General features: G+C 43.6%; 1 protein-coding gene and 1 long non-coding RNA gene across 4 annotated transcripts in view; one reads left to right on the forward strand and one right to left on the reverse strand.

The window, feature by feature from the left end:
• The window catches only part of TMEM182 (transmembrane protein 182), a 75,758-nt gene that overhangs the window by 35,118 nt on the left and 18,382 nt on the right, over positions 1-22,258 (forward strand). For 2 of the 3 annotated variants that reach the window (XM_059658930.1, XM_059658929.1), the window contains exon 4: positions 21,828-21,965. The exons of the other annotated variant lie outside the window; for it this stretch is intronic. In XM_059658930.1, the coding sequence (XP_059514913.1) occupies positions 21,828-21,965 (138 nt within the window). The remainder of the gene's footprint in view (positions 1-21,827; positions 21,966-22,258) is intronic. 3 annotated transcript variants of the gene reach the window in all.
• Positions 10,904-12,949, reverse strand: LOC132213742 (uncharacterized). Its single transcript, XR_009448055.1, has 3 exons — positions 12,815-12,949; positions 11,920-12,017; positions 10,904-11,276 (listed from the first exon to the last, which is right to left on the reverse strand). It is a non-coding gene; the product is annotated as an uncharacterized LOC132213742 (long non-coding RNA).

Below are 22,258 nucleotides of genomic sequence, written 5' to 3' on the forward strand. Positions count from 1 at the left end.
TCTGGTACTTTTTTTTTGGGGGGGGGGGGGAGGTTATTAACAATAGATTCAGTTTATTTAATATATCTCAGCCTAAATTTACATTGTCCATTTCTTCTTAGTTGAGTTTTGGCGGATTTTGTCTTTCAAGGAATTAGTTCATTTTATCTACATTATCAAATATGTGGGCATAGAATATTCCATAGTAGTCCTAATTACCCTTTTAATCACATGTAGTGATATCACCTCTTTCATTTCTAATATCAGTAATCTGTGTCCTTTCTTTTTTAGCCTGGTTAGAGAATAATAAACTTTTTTTTGATCATTTATTTTATTTTATTTTTTTTCTTTATTATTATGTCACTTTTATTTTATTTTATTTTTTAATTAAATCTTTATTGTTCAGATTATTACATTTGTTCCTCTTTTTTCCCCCCATAACTCCCCTCCTCCCAGTTCCCGCCCCACCCTCTGCTCTCACTCCCCACCCACTGTCCTCATCCATAGGTGCACGATTTTTTGTCCAGTCTCTTCCCGCATCTCCCACACCCCTTCCCCCCCCCCCAAGAATAGTCAGTCCATTCCCTTTCTATGTCCCTGATTCTATTATGATCACCAGATTATTTATTCACTTGATTCTTAGATTCACTTGTTGATAGATGCATGTCTGTTGTTCATAATTTGTATCTTTACCTTTTTCTTCTTCTTCCTCTTCTTAAAGGATACCTTTCAGCATTTCATATAATACTGGTTTGGTGGTGATGAACTCCTTTAGCTTTTCCTTATCTGTGAAGGTCTTTATCTGACCTTCAGTTCTGAATGATAGCTTTGCTGGATAAAGTAATCTTGGTTGTATGTTCTTGGTATTCATCACTTTGAATATTTCTTGCCACTCCCTTCTGGCCTGCAAAGTTTCTGTTGAGAAATCAGCTGACAGTCGTATGGGTATTCCCTTGTAGGTAACTGAGTTTCTTTCTCTTGCTGCTTTTAAGATTCTCTCTTTGTCTTTTGCTCTTGGCATTTTAATTATGATGTGTCTTGGTGTGGTCCTCTTTGGATTCCTTTTGCTTGGGGTTCTCTGCGCTTCCTGGACCTGTAAGTCTATTTCTTTCACCAGGTGGGGGAAGTTTTCTGTCATTATTTCTTCAAATAGGTTTTCAATATCTTGCTTTCTCTCATCTTCTGGCACCCCTATAATTCTGATGTTGGTACGCTTGAAGCTGTCCCAGAGGCTCCTTACACTATCTTCGTATTTTCGGGATTCTTTCTTCATTTTGCTTTTCTGGTTGCATGTTTTTTGCTTCTTCGCATTTCAAATCTTTGCCTTGATTCTTGCGCTCCTCTGGTCTGCTGTTGGGAGTCTGTATAGTATTCGTTATTTCAGTCCGTGTATGCTTAATTTCTAGTTGGTTCTTTATCATAACATCGAGGGTCTCATTAGTTTTCTTGAGGATCTCACTACATTTATCGGCGGCTTCTAGACAGTTCTTAAGAGACCTTAAAAGTGTGGTTCTGAACTCAATATCCTCCATTGACAGTTTTGTCCTGTTTCTTTGTCTCCGCATTTTTTATGCTTTCTTGGTACACCCCCTAGTGGTCTTTGTGTGCAGTCTTGTTGTAGTTAAGCCTTGATTGTTGACGGCAATACCGGGGGTGATTTGACCTCCAGGCTAACTGGCTATGAGAGTCCGCTGTGTCTTCAGTGGGAGAGCTTCTGTGCTGGATCTCTAGGGCGGTGCTAATCTAGCATTTGCCTGAGGCTATCCGGCAAATGGCTCTGTGCAGGGCTTGGGCGGGGTGGGTCCCAGGGGATCTACAGGGCGGGCCGGAGCAAGCAGTATGGCTGCTCTCAGTTCCGTCCCTAGGAGCTCTGCCTCACAGAGTCCCAGCAACCGCTGCAAACCTCGGAGAGAAAGCTGCCTTCGAGTTCCGACCGAAGCCAGACAGTCCCGCTTCTCCCGTTTGAGTCTGGGTCCCTAGAGACTCGCCCGGATCTGGAGCTCAGAGTCTGAAACTCCCTTCTGATTGAAAACAACAACCGCGCCCTCCGCCGCCAGCCCACTTCGCGTGCACTCCGCACCTGAGTATTTCACTTCAGCACTGCGCCTCCTCTGAGTCTGGGTATGATATTCTCTTTCCTCCTAGTTGTAGAATTTCCACTCAGCCAGCCTTCCTGTGGTTCTGGATAATGTCCATTCCATCTTTAGTTGTTTTTTGAAGTGGTTGTTTGAGGCAGGAATCTCCGTCATTAACCTATGCCGCCATCTTGGTTTCTCCTCTTTTTTGATCATTTAAAAAATTCTTTCCAATATGTTGATTTTCTCTATTGATTTTCTGTTTTCAATTTCAATGTTTTTTGCTCTAATTAATATAATTTATTTGCTATGTTCATTTTGCATTTATTGTGCTCTACCTTTTCTAATTTCTTGAGGTAGAAAATAAAGTTATTGGTGTTAGATCTCTCTTCTTTCCTAATGTATACATCCAGTGCTATAAATTTCCTCTAACCACTGCTTTCCTTGCATTCCACACATTTTGATGAGTTGTGTTTTTATTTTCATTTAGTTGAAAATATTTTAAAGGTATCTTGAGATTTTCTCTTTGACTTATGTGCTATGCAGAAGTGTGTTTTTCAACTCCACATATTTTTGGGTTTTCCAGTTATCTTTCCGTTATTGATTTCTAATTTAATTCTACTGTGGTCTAAGAGCTGACATTGTTTGATCTTTTATTTTTTAAATTTGTTAAGGTGTGCTTTATGGCCCAGAATGTGGTCTACATTAGTGAATATTCCATGAGAGCTTGAGAAAAATGTGTATTCTGCTTTTGTTGAGTGAAGTAGTGCATAAATGTCAGTTATCTATAATTCATTGATGGTGTTACTGAGTCCAGCTATTTCCTTACTGATTTTATGCCTTCTGGATCTCTCCATTTCTGATAAAGAGGTGTTAAAGTCTCCAGCTATGATAGTGAACTTGATACCATTATAATTAGCTAGTTACTATAATAGGTAAGGAGCAAGGGGGAACATCAGACATAGGTGTGTCATTTGGGCAGCTTTACCAGGAAGCTGCTATTTTGCACTCCCCAAGGAACACCGGCCCATTCCCTGCAGATCACTGGGGGAAGAGTTCCAAAAAAAGGGAGATAAATGCATGCCCAGTGAAGTTGGGGTGACAAAGGGAAGGTATTTTCCTATCAGTCAAATTGGGGGACAGAGTTGGCTGGCCAGAATGGATGGGGCCACTGCAAGTCCATAAAAACTGGGGGATACATAATCCCCCAAACAAAGGAATTCTTTCTCTTGTTGCTCTTGGCTCCAGGCTCATGGGGCTCTCTTTTTCCTGCTTCCTTGCATTCTCCCATGTTTCCTCCATAGCCCTGTGTCCCTGCCAACACCACAGGGAATGGGCTGGTGGTCTGCAGTGGCAAACACAAACCAAGGCTGCCTGCTGCTTGATTGGACACTGCTCCAAAGCAGAATGAAAACTCTGGACACTGACTCTGATTTTAGCTCCACTGAAGTCCCAGCTATACTTCTATGCGGGACTGAGGGAGAGGGGGCCTTGGAAATGCAGCAGTTTAATTCTACAAAAATAAAGCTTTCTACAATATTTCATACTACTGTGTGAGTCTCAGAAAATTCTTTTTCTTGGGATACCACAAGAATTCCACTGCCATGAACAACAGGTGGGGAGCAGGACTTCCCACTTCCATCAGTAACAAATTCAGTTTTTCTCCTTTGTTAATGGAGGGAAGAGTTCCTCCTCTCCTCCAGTTGCTAGTGGGGTTGGATTTTTTGTGATATCACAAGAAAAATAATTTTTTGAAACTTGTACAGAAAGATGCAATATTATAGAAAGCTTTACTTCTGGCAAATCAAACCCCTGAATTTTCAAATTCCCATTTCCCTTTGTCCAGTCATAGAATAAGTGTAGCTGTGGCTTCAGTAGAGCTAAAATCAGAGCCTGTGACCAGTTTCCTTTCCATGGTGGAGCAGAGTACAATCCAACATCAGGCTAGCATAGTTTGTGTCCCCTCTGTAGTACTGCAGTCCATTGCACGTGGGGGCCACAGGGCCACATGGCTATGGAGGAAACAGGCAAATGCGAGGAAGTCAAGAATGAGCCAAGAGCACAAGGGTAACAAAAGCAACAAGAGCTACAAGAGAACAACTTTCTTTTTTTAGGAGCTTATATAGTCCCAAATTTTCATGCATTTACAATGGCCACACCCATTCTGGATAATGATCTTTGTTCCCAGGTATGACTGATAGGCAAGCACCTTCCCTGTGTCACCCCAACTTTACTGGGCATGCATCTCTCTTCCCTTCGTTGGATCCCTTTCCCCGTTGTTTTGCAAGGAATAGGCCAGTGATTTCCTGGGGAATACAAAGTTGCAGCTTCCTGGTGAAGCTGCCCAAATGACATGCCTATAATGTCTGGCTTTTCCTTTTACTCCTTTTCTATTATTTATAACTAGTGGCCTGGTGCACGAAATTTGTGCATGGGGGGTGGTGTCCCTCAGCCCGGCCTGCACCCTCTCCAATCTGGGACCCCTCTGGGGGTGTCCGACTGCTGGCCTGCTCGCCCCCCACTGCCCCCCACTCTCTGGCTTGCTTGCCCCCAACTGCCCCACCCCTGCTGGCCTTATCACCCCCAAATGCCCTCCCCTCTTAGCCTGATCTCCCCTAACTGCCTCTCCCTCAGCCTCGCCACCATGGCTTTGTCTGGGAGGATGTCCGGAAGGTCTCCCGGTCGAATTAGCATATTGCCCTTTCATTAGTATAGACTAGAGGCCTAATGCATGAAATTCGTGCAAGAGTAGGCATTCCTTCCTCTGCTGCTGGCACCAGCTTCCCTCTGGCACCCGGGACCTGGCCTTCCCTCTGGTTGCCTGCAGGCACCCGGGACCCGGGCTTCCCTCGCAGCCCTGGCTTCGTCTGGAAGGTCCTCTGGAAGGATGTCCAGTCTAATTAGCATATTATGCTTTTATTATTATAGATAAGCTAATTATAATGCTATCACTTGCAGTTCTATCAGTTTTAGCCTCACATAGTTTGATACCCTCTTGTTAGGTACATATACATTAAAGCAAAAATTTTTCTTTAATTAGTGTATCATCACCATTTACATTTGATTTCATAGTTGATATGTTAGGACTTTACCCTGCCATTTTATTTTTTGTTTTCTCTTTATTCTGCTTTTAATTTTCCATGTTCTTTCTCCTCTCTTATAATAAGTTACTTGTTTATTTGTTATTTTGGAATTTCATTTAATTTTGATTTATCTAGTATTTTTTAGTATATCTCCATTCTTCACTCCATCCCACTATTCAGAACACCAACTGAGTTTTTATTTTTGGTTATTATATTTTTTCATTTCTAAAATTTCCTTTTGGGTCTTCTTTATATTTTCTGTTTATGTGCCAAGACTTTTTCTTCAATTTAGTTCAAGTATGTTCATCTTTTTCTTTGAGACATTTTGTCATAGATTATTTACAATTTTTGTTAAATAATACTAACACTTCTACTCTATTTGTTGGCATGTGTTGCATAATCTTTTTCATTGAAGTTGACATTTTTTCACTCTTGTATGAATAGTCTTTTATTTTTCAATTGAAAGTTGGAACTTGGGGGGTATTATGCTATAAGACTCTGGGACTTCTGTTTTGGTTGGCTTTTTTGATACTGATCCTAGGAAGAGTGGACATTAAAAATCAGGTGGGAGTGGAATTCCAGGTTCCCCACTTGATCTGCGTTGACATGAGGAGAAACCCTTCTTCTTCCTTGTAGGGAGCGGCTCCAGAGTCAAGCCTCGGGCTGACCTGTGGCAGGGCCACAAACAAGTCCCAGCCTGGAGGGCAGAGCTCTCCTAGCATAATGAAGCCTGACCTTGTAGCCCTCCCTAATTCCTTCCTAAGTAGCTAATGGGCTGTGGGAGGTGCAGCAAGTGTTGCCAAAACAAGAACATCTGTATACATGTTCATCTACCCTTGTGTTTTTTAAAAATATATATATTTTATTGATTTTTTTTTTACAGAGTGGAAGAGAGAGAGATAGTTAGAAACATCAATGAGAGTGAAACATCGATCAGCTGCCTCCTGCACACCCCCCACTGGGGATGTGCCCACAACCAAGGTACATGCCCCTGACCGGAATCAAACCCAGGACCCTTCAGTCCACAGACTGACGCTCCATCCACTGAGCCAAACCGGCCACGGCTACCCTTGTTTTAATCAGACTATAAAAGAAAGCATCAGCTTGCAGGCTGGGTCTTTTGTGTCCTCATCCAGACATGGGAGATCCACTGAGCCCCAGCTGTATTCTCTTGTCTGTCTTTTCTTCAATCCTTCACCGCCCCCACCCTTGGCCATGCTGGCACAGCACACTTCTTTTTTAATCCTCACCTGAAGCTATTTTTTTCCATTGATTTTTAGAGAGAGTGGAAGGAAGGGGGGGAAGGAGGAGAGACACATCAACATGTGAGAGACTTATTGATTGGTTACCTCCAGCACATGTCCTGACCAAGGCCAGGGATTGGACCTGCAACGGAAGTATGTGCCCTTGACTGGGAATCAAACCCACAACCCTTCAGGCTGTGGTTTGAGGTTCTAACAGCTGAGTCAAACCAGCCAGGGTGCGGAGCCCTTCTTGGCACTGCTGGGTAATGATGAGAACTTTGGCTTCCTACTATGGTTCCATTGATACCATCCTGGCCAGTAGGCTGAGGCTTGGGTCATTACAGCTTCTACTATGGCTTCCACTGACATGGTGAGTATCCAGGGGTGGCCCCATTACTACTGGGTGGTGCTGAACGTTTTCACTCTCTATGAGGCTTCCTCGGAAACCCCCAATAGGGCAGGGGTGCCTCATTTCCATTTTGTAGGTAGGGAAGTCCAGCTCCGCACGTGGTTTCTACTGTTTCTGTGCATGGTGGCTTCATTACCGCTGCATAGATGAAAGTCCTGATTCCTTATTCAGCCTTTTCTGCCATACCCTTGTGTGCATGTTTGGTGGTGGTGTAGGGGCACCTTGCTATAGCCTATCGAGGGTTGAAGTCTAGCCTCTGCTCTAGGTCTTGGCTGATCTGAGGGCCCCTGCTTTATTCCGTAACGTTTTACTGGTTAGAGTAGTTATTTTCTGAAAGTTTTCCGCTTTGTTTGGTGACCCCTTAATCTTTTGGTTAAATAGTTTTATTGGGGCTTTTTGGGGGGTCTGTGATTGTTGGCATTTCTTAGTTGCTGGCTTTTCATTTCCACTGATACCTGGTAGTGATGAAAGTCCCACCCCCTTCCTTCTCTGACACCACCCCTGCAGGGGGTGCTGGCATGTTCCCTATGGTCTGCTGGGGGTGGAACTAGACCCTCCACTCAGACTTTGTTGAAGTTTTCTCCTGTGGTGTTTGACTGCAGTGAGCAGTTATCACATGAATGTTTACTGTGTTGATATGCTGCCCTTTTCCTGGTGGTTGGTCTAAATAAACCAGGTTTTTGGTGTCAGTGTCTGACTCCTCTAACTTCAGTACGAGATAAATGAGGCCAAAAGAAATCCCAGGTAACTCACCACCACGTCATTCCTTGGGTTCCAAGGTCCCTAATTGGTCCGCCCCTTCTCTTCATCATTCGGATCTTCTCTTTATTTCATGGATAATCTCCAGGGCTTTCGGTTGTGAATAAAAGAAACAACAGGGAAAGTGTGGCTGCTTCATCTTCCTGGAGGCAGAAGCTCCAGGACCTGGTCACATTCTGAAGAGCAGGTGGCCGGACTTGCTAATGGGTGTGAGGGAAAGAACAGGCAGGGATGACCCTTTTTTATCCTTACCAGCTGGCGGGATGGAGATGCTATAGTTAGAGATGGGGAAGGCTGACGTTAAAGAGGTAGTTCTTGGACATGTTAAGGTGAAGACACCCTGTGAATATGGAATGTAAGCTTTTGGATCGAAACCTACTAACCTACTGGCAACTGTCTAAAAAGAGACATTTTATTTTTTATCTTACAAAATCACTTATGTCACAACAAAGTGGCTTACTTCATTTTTATTACAAACTGAGTGGATTGATGGGAGCACATGCCAGCTCCTCTTGTGAGCAGCCACTGTGCAGGCCCACCCGCTGTACACATATTGCCCCCTTGGATCTTGGTGACAGCGCTGTGAGCTAGAGTTTATTGCCACCAGTTGAAAGCTGATGAATCTGAGATTGTCTGGGTTTCTCAATATAAAGATCAAGCTTTGCAGTGAGCTGTCTGCATTTCCAATCACCTTCTTGATTACACTATAGGGGAAATTGTTTCATGTACCTAACAAGCAATATATACTTTCAAACAAAATCTACTTGTTAATTAGAGGAGAATTGGTAAGTCCTTTTATTTTACTATTTAGTTTTGGTGTGATGAGTCAATATCAGTTTTTCTTTTACTATTTATTACTCTTTACAAACTAGTTTGGGGGTATGGAACTAAAATTAAAATGACTTTTAAGTATAGTTATTTAAAAAATATGATAGATTTTAATAGTGTTTTTCCTAGCACTCAAATTCATTGCTTCCAGTCTTGGAGTAGCTAAGTCTATTATTCACATCAACAAAGTGTTGGTTCAGTGTTGTTAAGGGGAGCAAAACATTTTATGGAAGTCAAAATGTTAACTTGTTTCCAGAGCAACAGCTATTATCATGCAATGGGGCCGGTATTTGCTGTAACACCTTATGTTGAGTAGCTGAAGAGGTGTCCTGTCACTGCAAATAAATAAATAAAACCAAATCATGCTCCAGCCGGGTGGCTCAGTTGGTTGGAGCATCATCCTGTATGATGTTGCAGGTTCCATTCTGGACAGGGCACGTGCCTAGGTTGCAGGTTTGAGCCCAATTGGAGCATGTATGGGCGGTAACCGATCGATGTTCTCTCTCACATCGATGTTTCTCTCTCTCCCTCCCTCCCCCCCTTCCTCTCTCTCTAAAAACCAATAAAACATATTCTCAGGTGAGGATTAAAATAACAACAAAAACAAATAAGCCACTTGACCATGTACAGAGCAGCTATGGGAATGCTGTGTTTGATCTTTTCAGTGACTTTCATTAAAACGGGCAGTGTTAGAAGGCTGCTCCTGCGAGAAGAGAGCTGGAAGTTCCGTGCATTGTCAGAGGGAAATATCGCCCACCACTTGCTGGAACTCTCACCAGGAGCGTTAGCAGTACCTTCTGGGACTTGTGGTTCTCCCTGTGTGTCAAGAAACAAGCAGAGACTTAGGAAGGCTGTTTACATGACTCACTTCCCAAGAACACACAGCAAATTGCTGGCAGGTCAGTGCGACCTCAAGGCTGCCAGGAGGCATTTCTACCTATTTTTTCAGACTGATTCCTGGAAGAGGCCAAGTTCATGGAAGGGCCCGGGAAGGCTTTAGGTACTGTACTTGGTGAATACTGACTTTGAGCACCAAGGATCACGTTTCCTGAAAAGCGGGAAATCATGACTCTCAATCTGTTGTGAATAAGCAAAGTGAGAATGTTTGTTCTGGAATAAATGAGGTGTGCTTGCCCTGCCAGAGATGCCAGCTGTGTCCCAGCGATCTTTCTGTCCCCATGAGACACTCATCTTACATGGGCTGAGCTAGCACTCCTTGCGTGCGGGGCTCACACCCACATCACACAGGAGCTGGCCGAGCATTCTCAAGGCAGTCGCCGCCAGGGACAGGCCATTACTTGCTGGTACGGCCCTCTCGCCCCAGCAGCGGATGGTTACTCTCATTGTAGTACCTTTATTTTCTTCCTAGAAACGTGTTTGGTTCCTTTCTTTTTCATTCCAATTCTTTGATAAGGTTTCTTTGCCCATTTCATTGTCCCCACAAGGCAGGGCAGTTACTGTGATGAACTGTCAGATTATTTTGGTGGCTTTATCTCATAGTATTTTACCCCTTTAAAAATATATTAGGAAATATAAACTTCTATAAGAAAAAATGGAATATGTGTTTTTCTGCTTTCTATTTGTATTTCTTTCTCACTGAAATACCTCCCCCCACCAAAAAAAAAAAAAAAAAAGAAATACCTCCCTTCCCCCCCAAAAAATAACCCGGACTGCAAACATGTTGCCAATGGTTTGAATATTGATAGATTGAAGCTCCACGTGGATAAAAAGCCAATATGAATTTCAGTTATTGTGATTCGTGATTTATAGGAAAGTTTCATACAGCGTGGGGGAATTGTTCCAATGGAAATGACCTACGAGGACCGCCATGACCTTCCCCCTGGCCACTTCCTCTAACACTAACGCTTTCCCGCTGTCCGCGCCCACACATGCCACTGCCCTCCATGGCTTCCCTGCCATGCTGTCTCTGCCGCATTTCCCACATTTCTGTTCTCCCTTTTAAGAATCACCTCCTCCAAGAAGCCACTAGTAGTATGCCAAGATTGGGTCAAGTACCCTTTCTCTGTTGTTGGGTAATATACAGAGTTTTCTCCTTGCACTTGGCATAGCTATAGTCATCTGATTGTGTATTAATTCCTCTCCTATTAGACTGTTGATGGCCCACATTGTACTTTTCTATGTCATATCAACAATAAGTGCATACCTAGCACAGTGCCTGACATAAGGTAGATTGTTTTTCAGTCAATCACAAATTTGAATATAGGTGGATGAAAGAGTGGAATTCAATTTAGTTGTCAATCATTCTTTTGTTGGGTGTTTTATGATAAGCAGAGGGGGAAATACCAAATCATTCTAGGCCATGGAATTTCTAAACTAGCTCTTCTGATGCAGAAGTGGTAGAACCTACTTTTGGTCTTGTCCCTCAAGAAGGAATGCAACCTGGATGCAGGTTGCTATAAAACAGCATAAAATCCCCTGAAGTAATGTGATTTCTAGGGTGTTAGAAACTTATAGAGACAAATCCTGGTATAAAAATGAAGACAAACAACAGAATACTTACAGCTCAGTGAGCAAGACTTTGCAATGTTTATTTTCAATTGTGTCTAAAAAATCTGTGGGTGAGCAGGTTCAAATCTAATGTTAAAGAAGCATTGGATAAAGTGTCCTCCAAATGTCCTTTCCATTGGTTGATATAAAGGATAACAGGGCTCTCCAGGGACAGATAAGATTTTTTTAGAGGGAGCCGGTGGATGGGGAAATGTGTCTCCTGGCATTTTCAGAGCTGGCAGGAACACTTAACTGATATTCCTGATCTTCTCGGCTTGCTCCCCTGTGCTGGTTACTCAGGAGCATGGTCAGGCCTCAGCACTCTGACTTGGTACCTTGGTGGCAGCATCTCATCACCGATTCCTCAGTTCTTCCAAGCGCCTGGTTTTCCCTAGTAGGGAGTAAGTGATAAAGTCTCTCCAACTGTTACAATAGTTGCATGAGGTCAAGATCGTGATGCATTTCTGTTTTGAATGAGTTAGCTTCATTCTGTTCGATAGCTATTAACTATTCCACCGACTTTGGCTGTATACCTTGAGATGTCAGTGGGAACTGAGTGATACATTACTGGTTGTTCACGCATTCACATTTTATTGAGCATAGAGCTTCCCCTGGCGTTAGACAGATGAATGAGACCGAGGGTTTGCCTTAAGGAATTCAGTCAAGAAGTGAGGTGGAGATGAGAGGAAGGAAGACAGTACAGAGTGCCGGTCCATGAGGACAGAGGGAGACGCCCTGTAAAGGCCGGGCCACGGCATAGGTACCGCACTTCTCAATGAAACCAGGAGCTCAGGGAGGCTGGGCTGCCCTGCATCTCGGCCGCCGCACAGCCCGCTCTCCTGGAGGCTTCAACAACACAGGTGCTGGTGCCCCCTCAGAGATTCTCACTGGGATGTCTGGTTTGGAACCCTGGTTTGGGAATGGTGTTAAAGCCCACCAAGTGACTCTGACCCTGAGGCAGGGGTGGGATCCCCCAGCCCAGGCAGCGGCCTCGGGAGGGCCTGGGAGCTGGAGGGTAAGCCCTGGGAACTCACCTTGCCCTGTGCCAGGATCCGAGTGGCTGTGTACACAAAAGCTCTGTGAGGAAGGGAGGGCGTTTCCCTCTGCCCTCTCAGATTCAGTGACTGGGGCCCTGCAGTTGTTACAAATACAAAGGGAGGAAGCACTTAGGCCCGAGATTTTTTATACCTTTTTAACAAAAAAATAATAAATGTGGAGATGTGACAAGACAAAGGGAAAGGAGTTTGGTCTGGGGCAGTAAACTATAAGAAGGTGACTAGGGAGTATGTGGGGAAGTGAATGCATGAGTAGGGCTCTTGTATAAGGAATATAGTGTAAGGGCTATTATATAAGGCTATTGTATAAGGGCTTTCATATAAGAGCTATCATGTAAGGGCTATTGTATAAGGGCTATCATGTAAGGGCTATCATGTAAGGGCTAGCATATAAGGGCTATCATGTAAGGGCTATGTGCAGACCCTTCTTGGTGCTGTCTGTCTTCCTCATGCCAAGCCCCCCAGGAAGAGGGAATGTGTGGCAGGTCTCATTTCTCCGAAGTTCCTGCTTGTGGTTAGCAAAGGAAAACTCCTAGAAGGTTTCCGTCTGCACGTGTCGATTCTCAGTTGCTCTAATTATTTCTAGCGCAGATTAAAGGAATTCTTATGCCAGAGTGGCATGTGCTGGGAGGGCAGATTCTGACCCGCTGCGCCTCACTCTGAGACCTCCCCCCTCAAGACTGCGACCTTGAGGATGCAGCGCTGCCGCTGTCCCGCGCATCCCCACCCCCCACTCCTGGGGGGCAGCCCCTGCTCTTCCACCCCCTTTGCCCAGCGCCCGAGGCAGCTGGCAGGCCTCCCTCCTCGCTCCAATGCCGTCAGGCCAGCAAAGGAGGTCTGACGCGGCTTTCCGCCCCCACCTGGAAGCTCTCACCCTGTGAAGAAACCCCTCTCCGCTTCAGGGACCGCCCAAGGTCACAGCCCGCGGGAAGGTGAAGGCCGAGCCTGCGGGCACCTCCCCGCTCATTGCTCCCTGGTGGCCAGTGTTCCCTGCGGGAGGTGACTAGCCTCCGTCCTGCCCCTCCCTCCTCGCCCTTTCCTCCCGGAAACCGGGGGCTGTGCAGGGCACGTGGCTTGGCAGGTCCCCAGTCACGGAGCTGGGACAGGGGCATGCCCACGCCCACGGTCTTCCCTCTGCTTTGGGTGGGCATCGCCGTACTTTAGACGCGGCAGCAATGCCAAGGCCAGCTGTGGGGCAGCGCAGGGCAGGCTGGTGCGGCCCCCGCGGCCGGGGAAGGGGGGGATGGGGGGGCGGGTGGGGGAGGGGGTTCGCGCCGCGGTGCCTGAGCAGTGAGCGCAGGTTATTAGCTTCAAGAACCAGCTGGCGAGCTGTCTGAGGAAGGACACGACACGGGCTTTGCAAAATGAGTGACATCAGTGTATCTTTAAACTGCAAATATATTTACATTTTATACCCACACAGAATAATTTATCAAAAAACTCTGAATTTGGAATTGTGATCATTTGGGTTGACATTTTTACTTGACTGTGTATGAAAGGTCTGTTGGGTAAATTATGATCTTATGAAATCAGGGATTTGTTAATATCCTAACAAAACAAACGGTTCACCCTTGCTGGGTTCTCAGCACCCCGGACAGCAGTGCCCCTAGAGCTGTTTCTCTCCAAGCGGTGCCCCTGCAGCTCCAGGGGCTGCTGCCATAGCTGCCTCACATGTCCCTGCAGGCGCTCGTCTGCCAGTCCATCCTCCACGGATGCTGTTCCCATGCGACGAGGCTGTGGTGCTCACACTCGTTTCTGAGGGCTGACCTTCCGCACACCTGGGGGCCTGAGTGATGCAGTGTGGACAGAGGCCTTGACTGCCTGTTTAGGTTCCCCATTCCCCTCACCGGCCTGGGGACAGCTGCAGGGACCACTTTCGCTTCCCGGGTCCCTGGGCCGCTCCTGTGCTGGGATGCCTTGCCTCCAGCCCAGTGCATGGCCAGGCGAGACCAGGTAAGCCCAGCTCTGCCCTCCCAGCCCCAGGCCTGGCCTCTGCACTGTGGCCAGGCTAAGGCTCCTCTGCATTCCTCTGCCGGGGCACCTGACATGCAGGGCTAAACGGCTGCTTTCCCTCACTGGACTGACTTTGAGGGCCAGGCTGTGTGTATCTGACGTGGCAGTGTTGTTCCTGGCACCCAGAGAGACTGGAGGTGTATCTGCTAAGTTAGGTGGCGTCAGGCGTCAGCAGTGCGCACAAGGCTCAAGCAAGCTGGCGGCCTGCCCGCGTCCCTGGAGACACACTCATTGGAGCTATTGTCTGCATGCGAATGGTTGGGAATGGAACTTACTCTCAAACAATCCACAGCGAAAACTCCCGCTGCTTTTGCCACTGTCTACATTAATGAGGTCTTAGTGTCTGCTTGTTTATTACGTTCCTACTGGAAAAAAAAATACGGTAGGGCTTCATTTTTCTAACCCTTGACATGAAACTAAGAACAGATGCCAATTCTGGCATTGGCTTTCCATCTTGGTCTGCACAGAGGCACAAAAGCACACACATTCAGGCACACATATTAATGTGCATAATTACTAGTCCACTCTATTTCATGGCCTCCACTGTCCTGAAGTTTTGGATGACTTTTAAATATCCATATTTTATTGTTATCAGAGAGGAAGGGAGAGGGAGAGAGAGAGATAGAAACATCACTGGTGAGAGAGAATCATTGATCAACTGCCTCCTGCACACCCCCATACTGGGGATTGAGCTCACAACCCAGGCATGTGCCCTGACAGAGAATCAAACCATGATCTGGTTCATAGGTCGATGCTCAACCGCTGAGCCACAATAGCTGGGTTTGGATGGTTTTTATGTTTCCTGCCTGAAGGATTTTTAATGGATGTCTCCCTACACGTCCTATTCATGCCTCTTTGGAATTTAACCTTTCAGATATACCCCAGATATGAGTTCCTTTGATATATATTTGAATCTGATATTTGAATTTGCAATGAAGTTAATACTCTATATGTAATGTACTTTTTATCAATAAAACTGTGACATCAGGCCCTGGCTGGGTGGCTCAGTTGATTGAGCATTGTCCTGCACACCCAAAGGTTGTGGGTTACATTCCAGTTGGGGCACATACCTAGGTTGTTGCGGGTTAGATCCCTGGTCAGTGTGTGTAAGGAGGCGACCAATCAATGTTTCTTTCTCCCATTTACTTTTCACTCTCTCTCTCTCACTCTCCTTCTCTCTTTAAAAAAATCAATAAACATCTTTGGATAAGGATTAAAAAAACAAACAAACAACGAGACGTCAGGAACATAGCTTTGATTCTATGTACACTCTTACTTAACAATAGACCATCTCAATGACTTCATGTCTTTTTCTACTGAAGAAAGGCAGCAGGATAGTCCTCAAGTGAAAACTAGAAAATACTTCATAGAAGTGAAAATATTGTAATAATATGAAATGAAATATTTACATGGAATATATGTTAGGAAATTTCAGCATACTCTGAGCTGATGATTCTAGATCTACTAGAATGAAATTACTAAGCAAATTGGTAAAAGTAATAGTGTAGGTTAAAAATTTACTCAGGAAAATAAACTGAGGACACTGGGAGAACCATTTCTATAGCATCTGTTGTTTGACTAATGACTAGTCATCCTCCTCATTACACTTGTCAATCTATGGTCACTGGTGCCAATTCAACACCAACAGGAATCTCCAATGTGGGGCGCTGTAAAGAAGGAAGCTTTATTCAGTGTAGAACAGCTCAATTTTGATACAGCACAGCTATGAGGCAGTCCTGGGGCCAGGCCCTCTCCCTCTGGACAGCTCTGCTCTGCTGAGGCATCTTTAGTGTTTCAGCTCAGCCAAGGAACCGCACTCTTTAGTCTTAAGTGAAAAAGTGTACTCCTAGAGCCAGAGGACAGGCAGTTTATATGGACTAAAGTCCCTGCCCTTGGTCCTTGATTGGTCTGTCCTCATGCAAATGAGGACTCCAAATCCTCAAGTTTGATTGGTCCAAAAGGCACTGGGTCAGAATAGAACCACTCTGATTGGCCAGGGTTGTGCAACTCTGATTGGATGGGGAAAGACTCAATCCTATTGGTTGAAATAGGATTGTAGGAAACCTTTATTAGTGCTGGCTCAGATGACAGAAACACAGGCAGGCAGGCAGTTCAGTGTTGGGTAGCACAGGAGACTTGGTTGAAAAGTTTATAAGGAGGAACATTCCAAGAAAAGGGATGTGCCAAAGGCGGGGCCCTTAATTATTTCTTGATCTTTCCAAACAAGTCTGTGCAATGCAGACCCCTCAGTGTTTACTGGAATCCTTATGCTTAATCTTTGGTCCTTGCTTAAAAGACACTGAAAACACACGTGTCCTCACAATATTACTTACCCTACTGATTGTATCTAAAAGATAAACTTTATCTCAAAGTGCTGTTACAATAAAAGCCTAACAAGTCAGGCACTAGAGGCGGTCTGGTTCCTTTAGCCAGGCAGTCCCTTAGCCCTCTCTTTCACAGCAAGTGTGTCAGAGCAATCATTCATCCCTCGCTCAGCGTCTGCTGGTCAGCCCAGGCAGTTCAGCATAGGCTTTTCCATGAGGTGCATCTTGCCTGAGAGGCCTCTGTGCAGAAATGGCTGCTGGGCTCTGTTTTTTAAAATTTGAGCCCAGTTAGCCACCAGCAGCTCTTCCTGGTAGGTGCCTTTTTTTTTTTCTCTGTGTTTACACACTTGACCAAGGAACACTTTGTTAAGTCACCACCACTTTATCTAGAATCAACAGAACTTCATTTCTTTGGAAATAGCCATTAATTCGTGCCTTCCACAGATTCAAATGAGATTTTCTTTTGATTAATCCAAACTGTGATGATATAGAGTACATGTAAACCCACTTACATTATAAATCTTGCTTCATGTTCTAATAGGAACTAATAGAAATTCAATATTGCTCAAGGTAAGCATTGACTTGTATTTAACAGCACAGATGGATTTTAGATATGTTTTCACTTAGCACAGTCCAAACTTTCAAAGAGAAAGCTTTTCTGTTTTAATGGCTCATATAATGAACAAGGAAACAGACTAAGTGTTCTCTGAGACACATTTAAGACCTAGGAATCTTAAAAATATAAACCACAAAAACATCCTAACCAAACAAAAACATCCTTCCCACTGAAATTTACAGTTCTATATATTAGTACTGAAAGCTTGTTTCCATTCCAGATCCATGAGATTAGTAGATAGATTTTTTTAAGTGCCAACTGCAGATATGTAATAATAACAGATACATAATAATACCAAGTATGTAATAATAACAGCAAACATATTTGAAGTCTTACTGCATGCTACTTTTTATATATTTCCTCAATCCTTACTATAAACTTAGGTGAATAATATTGTTTTCTGTATTAGAAAACTGATCTCCATCAAAGTAAAAATTAGTGAGAGGAGAGGCTCCACTATCATATAATCCTCTTCATGTTGAAAATTCTCTGAAGGCCTCAGTTTTACTTCACCCAGTGAAAGGACTCTATTCAATTCCACATGATGATTCTTCATTATAATTGAGCATTTAATTCTGGAATCAAAGTGTGCCACATATGCAAACTAGGTGATATCACTAGCTAAGAAACAGGATGTTCCAAGACATTTCAAAATAGTCTTGAAGTTGAGCAACTTTGAATGCTGAAGCACAGGCAGGAAAGAAAAGCATGCTGTTGGTGACCGCAATAAGGAATCTCACTTGGAAGCTATTTCTGTGTCTTCAGACAGCCAGATCCCCTTTCCCTTAAACACAAATCCGTTGCTCCTGCCTTTTCCAGGGAATGCAGAAGGAAAAGCCAGGCTATTTCGTTAGAGCAAATGAAGGGACAGGAGCTAGCATTGTCAGCGGTGACAGCAGCTCTGGGGAACATTTATCCCACTTTCTGTCTGGCTCTGTCTCGGCCTCCTTCTCCAGGTGTTTTCGCTCTTTCTTACCGTCTCTCTGCGTTTTCTGTCTTCTTTGTAGCCTGATTCATAATTCCTCCCTCCTGCTTGCATGTGACCCTGGCTTCATGGTTCTTTTGGACCTGGCTAGTTCAAGGTTACATACATGTATAAATGGCAAACACTATATTACTCTGATTCCAAACCTATATTTCTTTCCTGTGTTATGCTGACAGTGTATTTTTATATTTCAAAAGTCAATATATTTTAAATAAATTAAGATGAGGAAAATATTTATGTAGATACTCACCGTTTCTGTTATCGCTTACTTCATTCTGGAAGTTTCAAGTAAACTCTGGTGCCATTTCCCTTCAGCCTAAAGAAATTCCTTTCACACATCTTTGGAGAGCAGGTCTGCTGTGATAAATCCCATTTTCCTACTTGAGAAATGACTTTCTTTCTCTTTCATCACTCAAAGGCGTTTTTACTAGGAGCAGACTTTTAGGTTGATAGGTCTTTTCTTCTGGCATCTTAAAGATGTCTTCTGGCTGCCACCCTTTCTCAGGGGACACTTTCAGTCCTTGGGACTGTTGGTACATACATTTAATATTGGCATCCCCATCTCACCCCCAGTCTTGCTGCTTTCAAGACTTTTTCTTTGTCCATGGTTTTCAGTAATTTTCTGATGTGTCTGGGCTGAATTTTTTTATTTTATTTTGTTTTATTGCTTAAAATATTACAAAGTGTAGTACATATGTTTCCTTTCCTCCCCCCCCCCTTGAACTTCCCCTAGCCTCTCCTACCCCCCCACAGTGTCTTGTGTCCATTGGTTATGCTTATATGCATGCATACAAGTCCTTCGGTTGATCTCTTACCACCCCCAACCCTTCCCGGCCTTCCTGCTGTAGTTTGACAGTCTGTTCAATGCTGCTCTGCCTCTGTATCTATTTTTGTTCATCATTTTATAATGGTATTTATTATCCATAAATGACTGAGATCATGTGGCATTTTTCTTTCATTGACTGACTTATTTCACTTAGCATAATGCTCTCTAGGTCCATCCATGCTGTTGCAAATGGTAAGAATTCCTTCTTTTTTACAGCAGCATAGTATTCCATTGTGTAGATGTACTATAGTTTTCTAATCCATTCATCTGTTGATGGGCACTTAGGCTGTTACCAAATCTTAGCTATGGTAAATTGTGCTGCTATGAACATAGGGATGCATATATTCTTAGTGATTGGTGTTTCTGGTTTCTTGGGATATATTCCTAGAAGTGGGATCACTGGGTTTTTGAATTTATCCTCTTTGGAATTTGTTGAGTTTCTTGAACCTGTAAATTTATTTTTCACCAAATTTGGAAAGTTTTAGGGATTCTTTTTTTAAACATTGTTTTTGCAATGACATCTTTTGCCTCTGCTTTAGGGACTCCATGACACAAATATGAGATCATTTGATATGGTCCCACAATTCTCTGAAACTCTATCTAGTCATTTTTGTTTTCAATCTCTTTTCTTTCTGTTGTTCATATTGGATAATTTATATTGCTCATTCTTCAAGTTCACCTGCTCTTTCCTCTCTCATCTCCATTCAGCCCTGGAGCTTGCATAATGGATATTTAATTACAGATATTTTATTTTTCAATTCTAAAATTCAGTTTAGTTCTTTTTCATAGACTCTATTTATCTGCTAAGAATTTCTACCTTTTTGTTCGTTTCAAGAGTGTTCACTTTAGCTTATAGAAAGTGGTTCCCATAGCTATTTTAAAATCTGTCCACTAATTCACACATCTGAAGCTTTGGGTTGGCACCTGCTGATTGCTTCTTCCTTTGAGGATTGGCCAAATTTTCATGGTTGTTAGTATATCATGTAATTTTGGACTGTATTTGGACTTTTGAAAATTACATTGTCAGACTAGGCATACTGCTAAAATTCTCTGGCAAATATTGATTTGTTGTTTGAATAGGCAATCGACCTGCATGGTCTGCTCATTTCTTCTATGATGCTAGTTTCAATGTCAATTCAATTTTCAGTTATTTTTATGCTATATAGGTCAAGGGGGCATGCACCCCTCAGGGCTAGCTCTGGTGCTTGGTTGACTTTATCACCCAAGAACTGTAATTCAGTTCTTAAAGCTTTGTTATACTTCTTTGGGCATTTTCCACATATGGGTAACTTGAGGTGTGAGCTCATTACTTGAGTAACTTCAAACACAGACTTAGAGATTATCATCTCAGTTCTCTTATGTCTGTGGGATTTTCCCCACATCTTCTGGCTTCTAGGACTCCCTTACCCAGTTTTTTTGACAAGAAAGTCTGGGCTCTTTCAGAGTTTTGGCCTCCTTTACTGTGGCACAGTTTCATGTAGTTACACCACAGTGCAAAGCAGGAGGGAAAAGAGAAAACACATACCATGATCCCCCCACTTTTTGCACAATAGATGTGAAAGTCAACTATCTGGAGGATTGAATCATCATTTGGGATCATAAATGCCCGTGACTCCACTGAGGAAGCAGTGCAGATTTAATTCTGAGGCAGGACTAAGAGAACACAAGGAGATAGGTGGACATGGGCATTTTCCCTATACTTTGGCTTGTAGGGGCCCTTCATTCTGCTTCTTAATAGCAGAATGATGACTTAACTAGGGTATTTTTTTCCTGTTTGCACCTTTTGCAAAGTTCCCAACTTAGTTCAACTCCAGGCCAAGTTCAGAAAGAGAAAAAAAGGAAAAATTCGGGCGAGTCTTTGCAGCTGAGTTGACCTCAGCTACAGATTCGAGTTCCTTCCTTATACCACTTGCTATCGTTTGCTTTCTGGAGTCCTCAGCTAGGTCTTTGCCGTGATTGTCCAGCTTTAGTGTGGTCAGGGGAGGGGCAGAGGGGGCTCCTCTCGTTAATGTCTTTACCCTTCACACTTTCCACGGAACCTGCTGTGTGATATGATGAGGCACATAAAGTCAATAAAAATCAACAGCATTGGTTTTGAGGTAAATTCCACTTGTTATTCCTGCCTTCAAGACTGAGTTATTCACACAAAAACCCCAGCCTTCTTTTCCCATTTAGCTGCATGACTCTTCAAATTCCCATCTTCCCATGCATTTTTCTCTAAGATCCCAGTTGATTGACATATGTTTTTCTTTGCCAGGTGGGCTTGTTGAGAAAAAACATTCTTTGCTTCATTATAATGTTTTTATGTTTGCATACAAATTATAATTTTAATATGATTCACAGAGCTTTCCCTTGTTTACACCAAAAGGAATTTATTTTTGTGTTTTAGCCTTTGGGAAATGATACATTTGTTTAACAGATTGGTAATTATTCCATTCAAAATTGATCATTAGGATTCCTCTTTATTTGATTACTATGAACATATCACCAAAACCACAATCTATTTTCTACCAGCTGTATCCATTAATTCAACCTTGCTGGCCCTTAAATAAAAGATCACTATAACTTCTCATTTTGAACCTTTTTAAGAACAAAGATTGATAGAAAGTAATAAATCTTAGATATATCTAATTTAAAATCTCAATCTGTTTACAAAAGTTTTCTTTTTGACTTTGCTTGTTCTTTTTATTATAAAAATTATCTTAGCAAGAAGTAACTGGCGGTGTTTATACATGCAAATTCCTTTCATGTCTTTTGTACACTTGGTCTGAAGCACCTATAGGTGACCCAATGGGTACTCACTCAAGAGAACTTTTTAGAACTTAGGGTGTTGCCACTTCTAAAGCAGAACATCTGGTCAGGAAACTGAGCTCCCAAAGTCTACTAAGCATGCATGTGGTGCACACCCTGAGCATGAGTTGAGTTAAGGCTGACTTCACTGAGTCCAAAGTCACCTGGTGAGGTTTCCACTTAAAGAGAAGCCAGGACCCACAGCCTGGTCCCACCTGGCAGTGCTATGGCTACAATTAGAAAAATGAAGAGGCAAGAAACTCGCCCGCCACAATCTGTGCGTTCACAGTCTAAGTGTGTTTTTCCTTTCTCCTTTTCTCCTGGGATCTCCAGTTTACCGTGGTTTCTGGGCTGTCTTCATGCTCCTGGGGGTAGTCACTGTCGTGACCGCGAGTTTCCTGATCATCTGTGCAGCCCCCTTCGCCAGCCACATTCTCTATAAGGCCGGCGGGAGCTCATACATTGCTGCAGGTACGTAAGTGCTGTGGGTGTGGTTTCTAGCCCTGGGTTTTCTCTGTGTTATATATTGGCCATTTATAGTTTCAGGTATCAGGCCTCCAGCAGTAGGAATACAGTTAGTTATATTCATGTGTGATCTGTCTAAGTTCTACCTGTGCCTCAGACACTTCTAGGGACTTGGCATTTTCCATGCGCCAACACAGCTAATCCGCATGGCAGTCTTGGCTCATTGTGTCCACATCATATGAAAGAGACAGTTGAGGGGAATCTGTGCTCTGAGAGCCTTTGAACATATTCACCCTATT

The sequence above is a fragment of the Myotis daubentonii genome, chromosome 12, assembly GCF_963259705.1.
Source record: "Myotis daubentonii chromosome 12, mMyoDau2.1, whole genome shotgun sequence".
Taxonomy (NCBI): Eukaryota; Metazoa; Chordata; class Mammalia; order Chiroptera; family Vespertilionidae; genus Myotis; species Myotis daubentonii.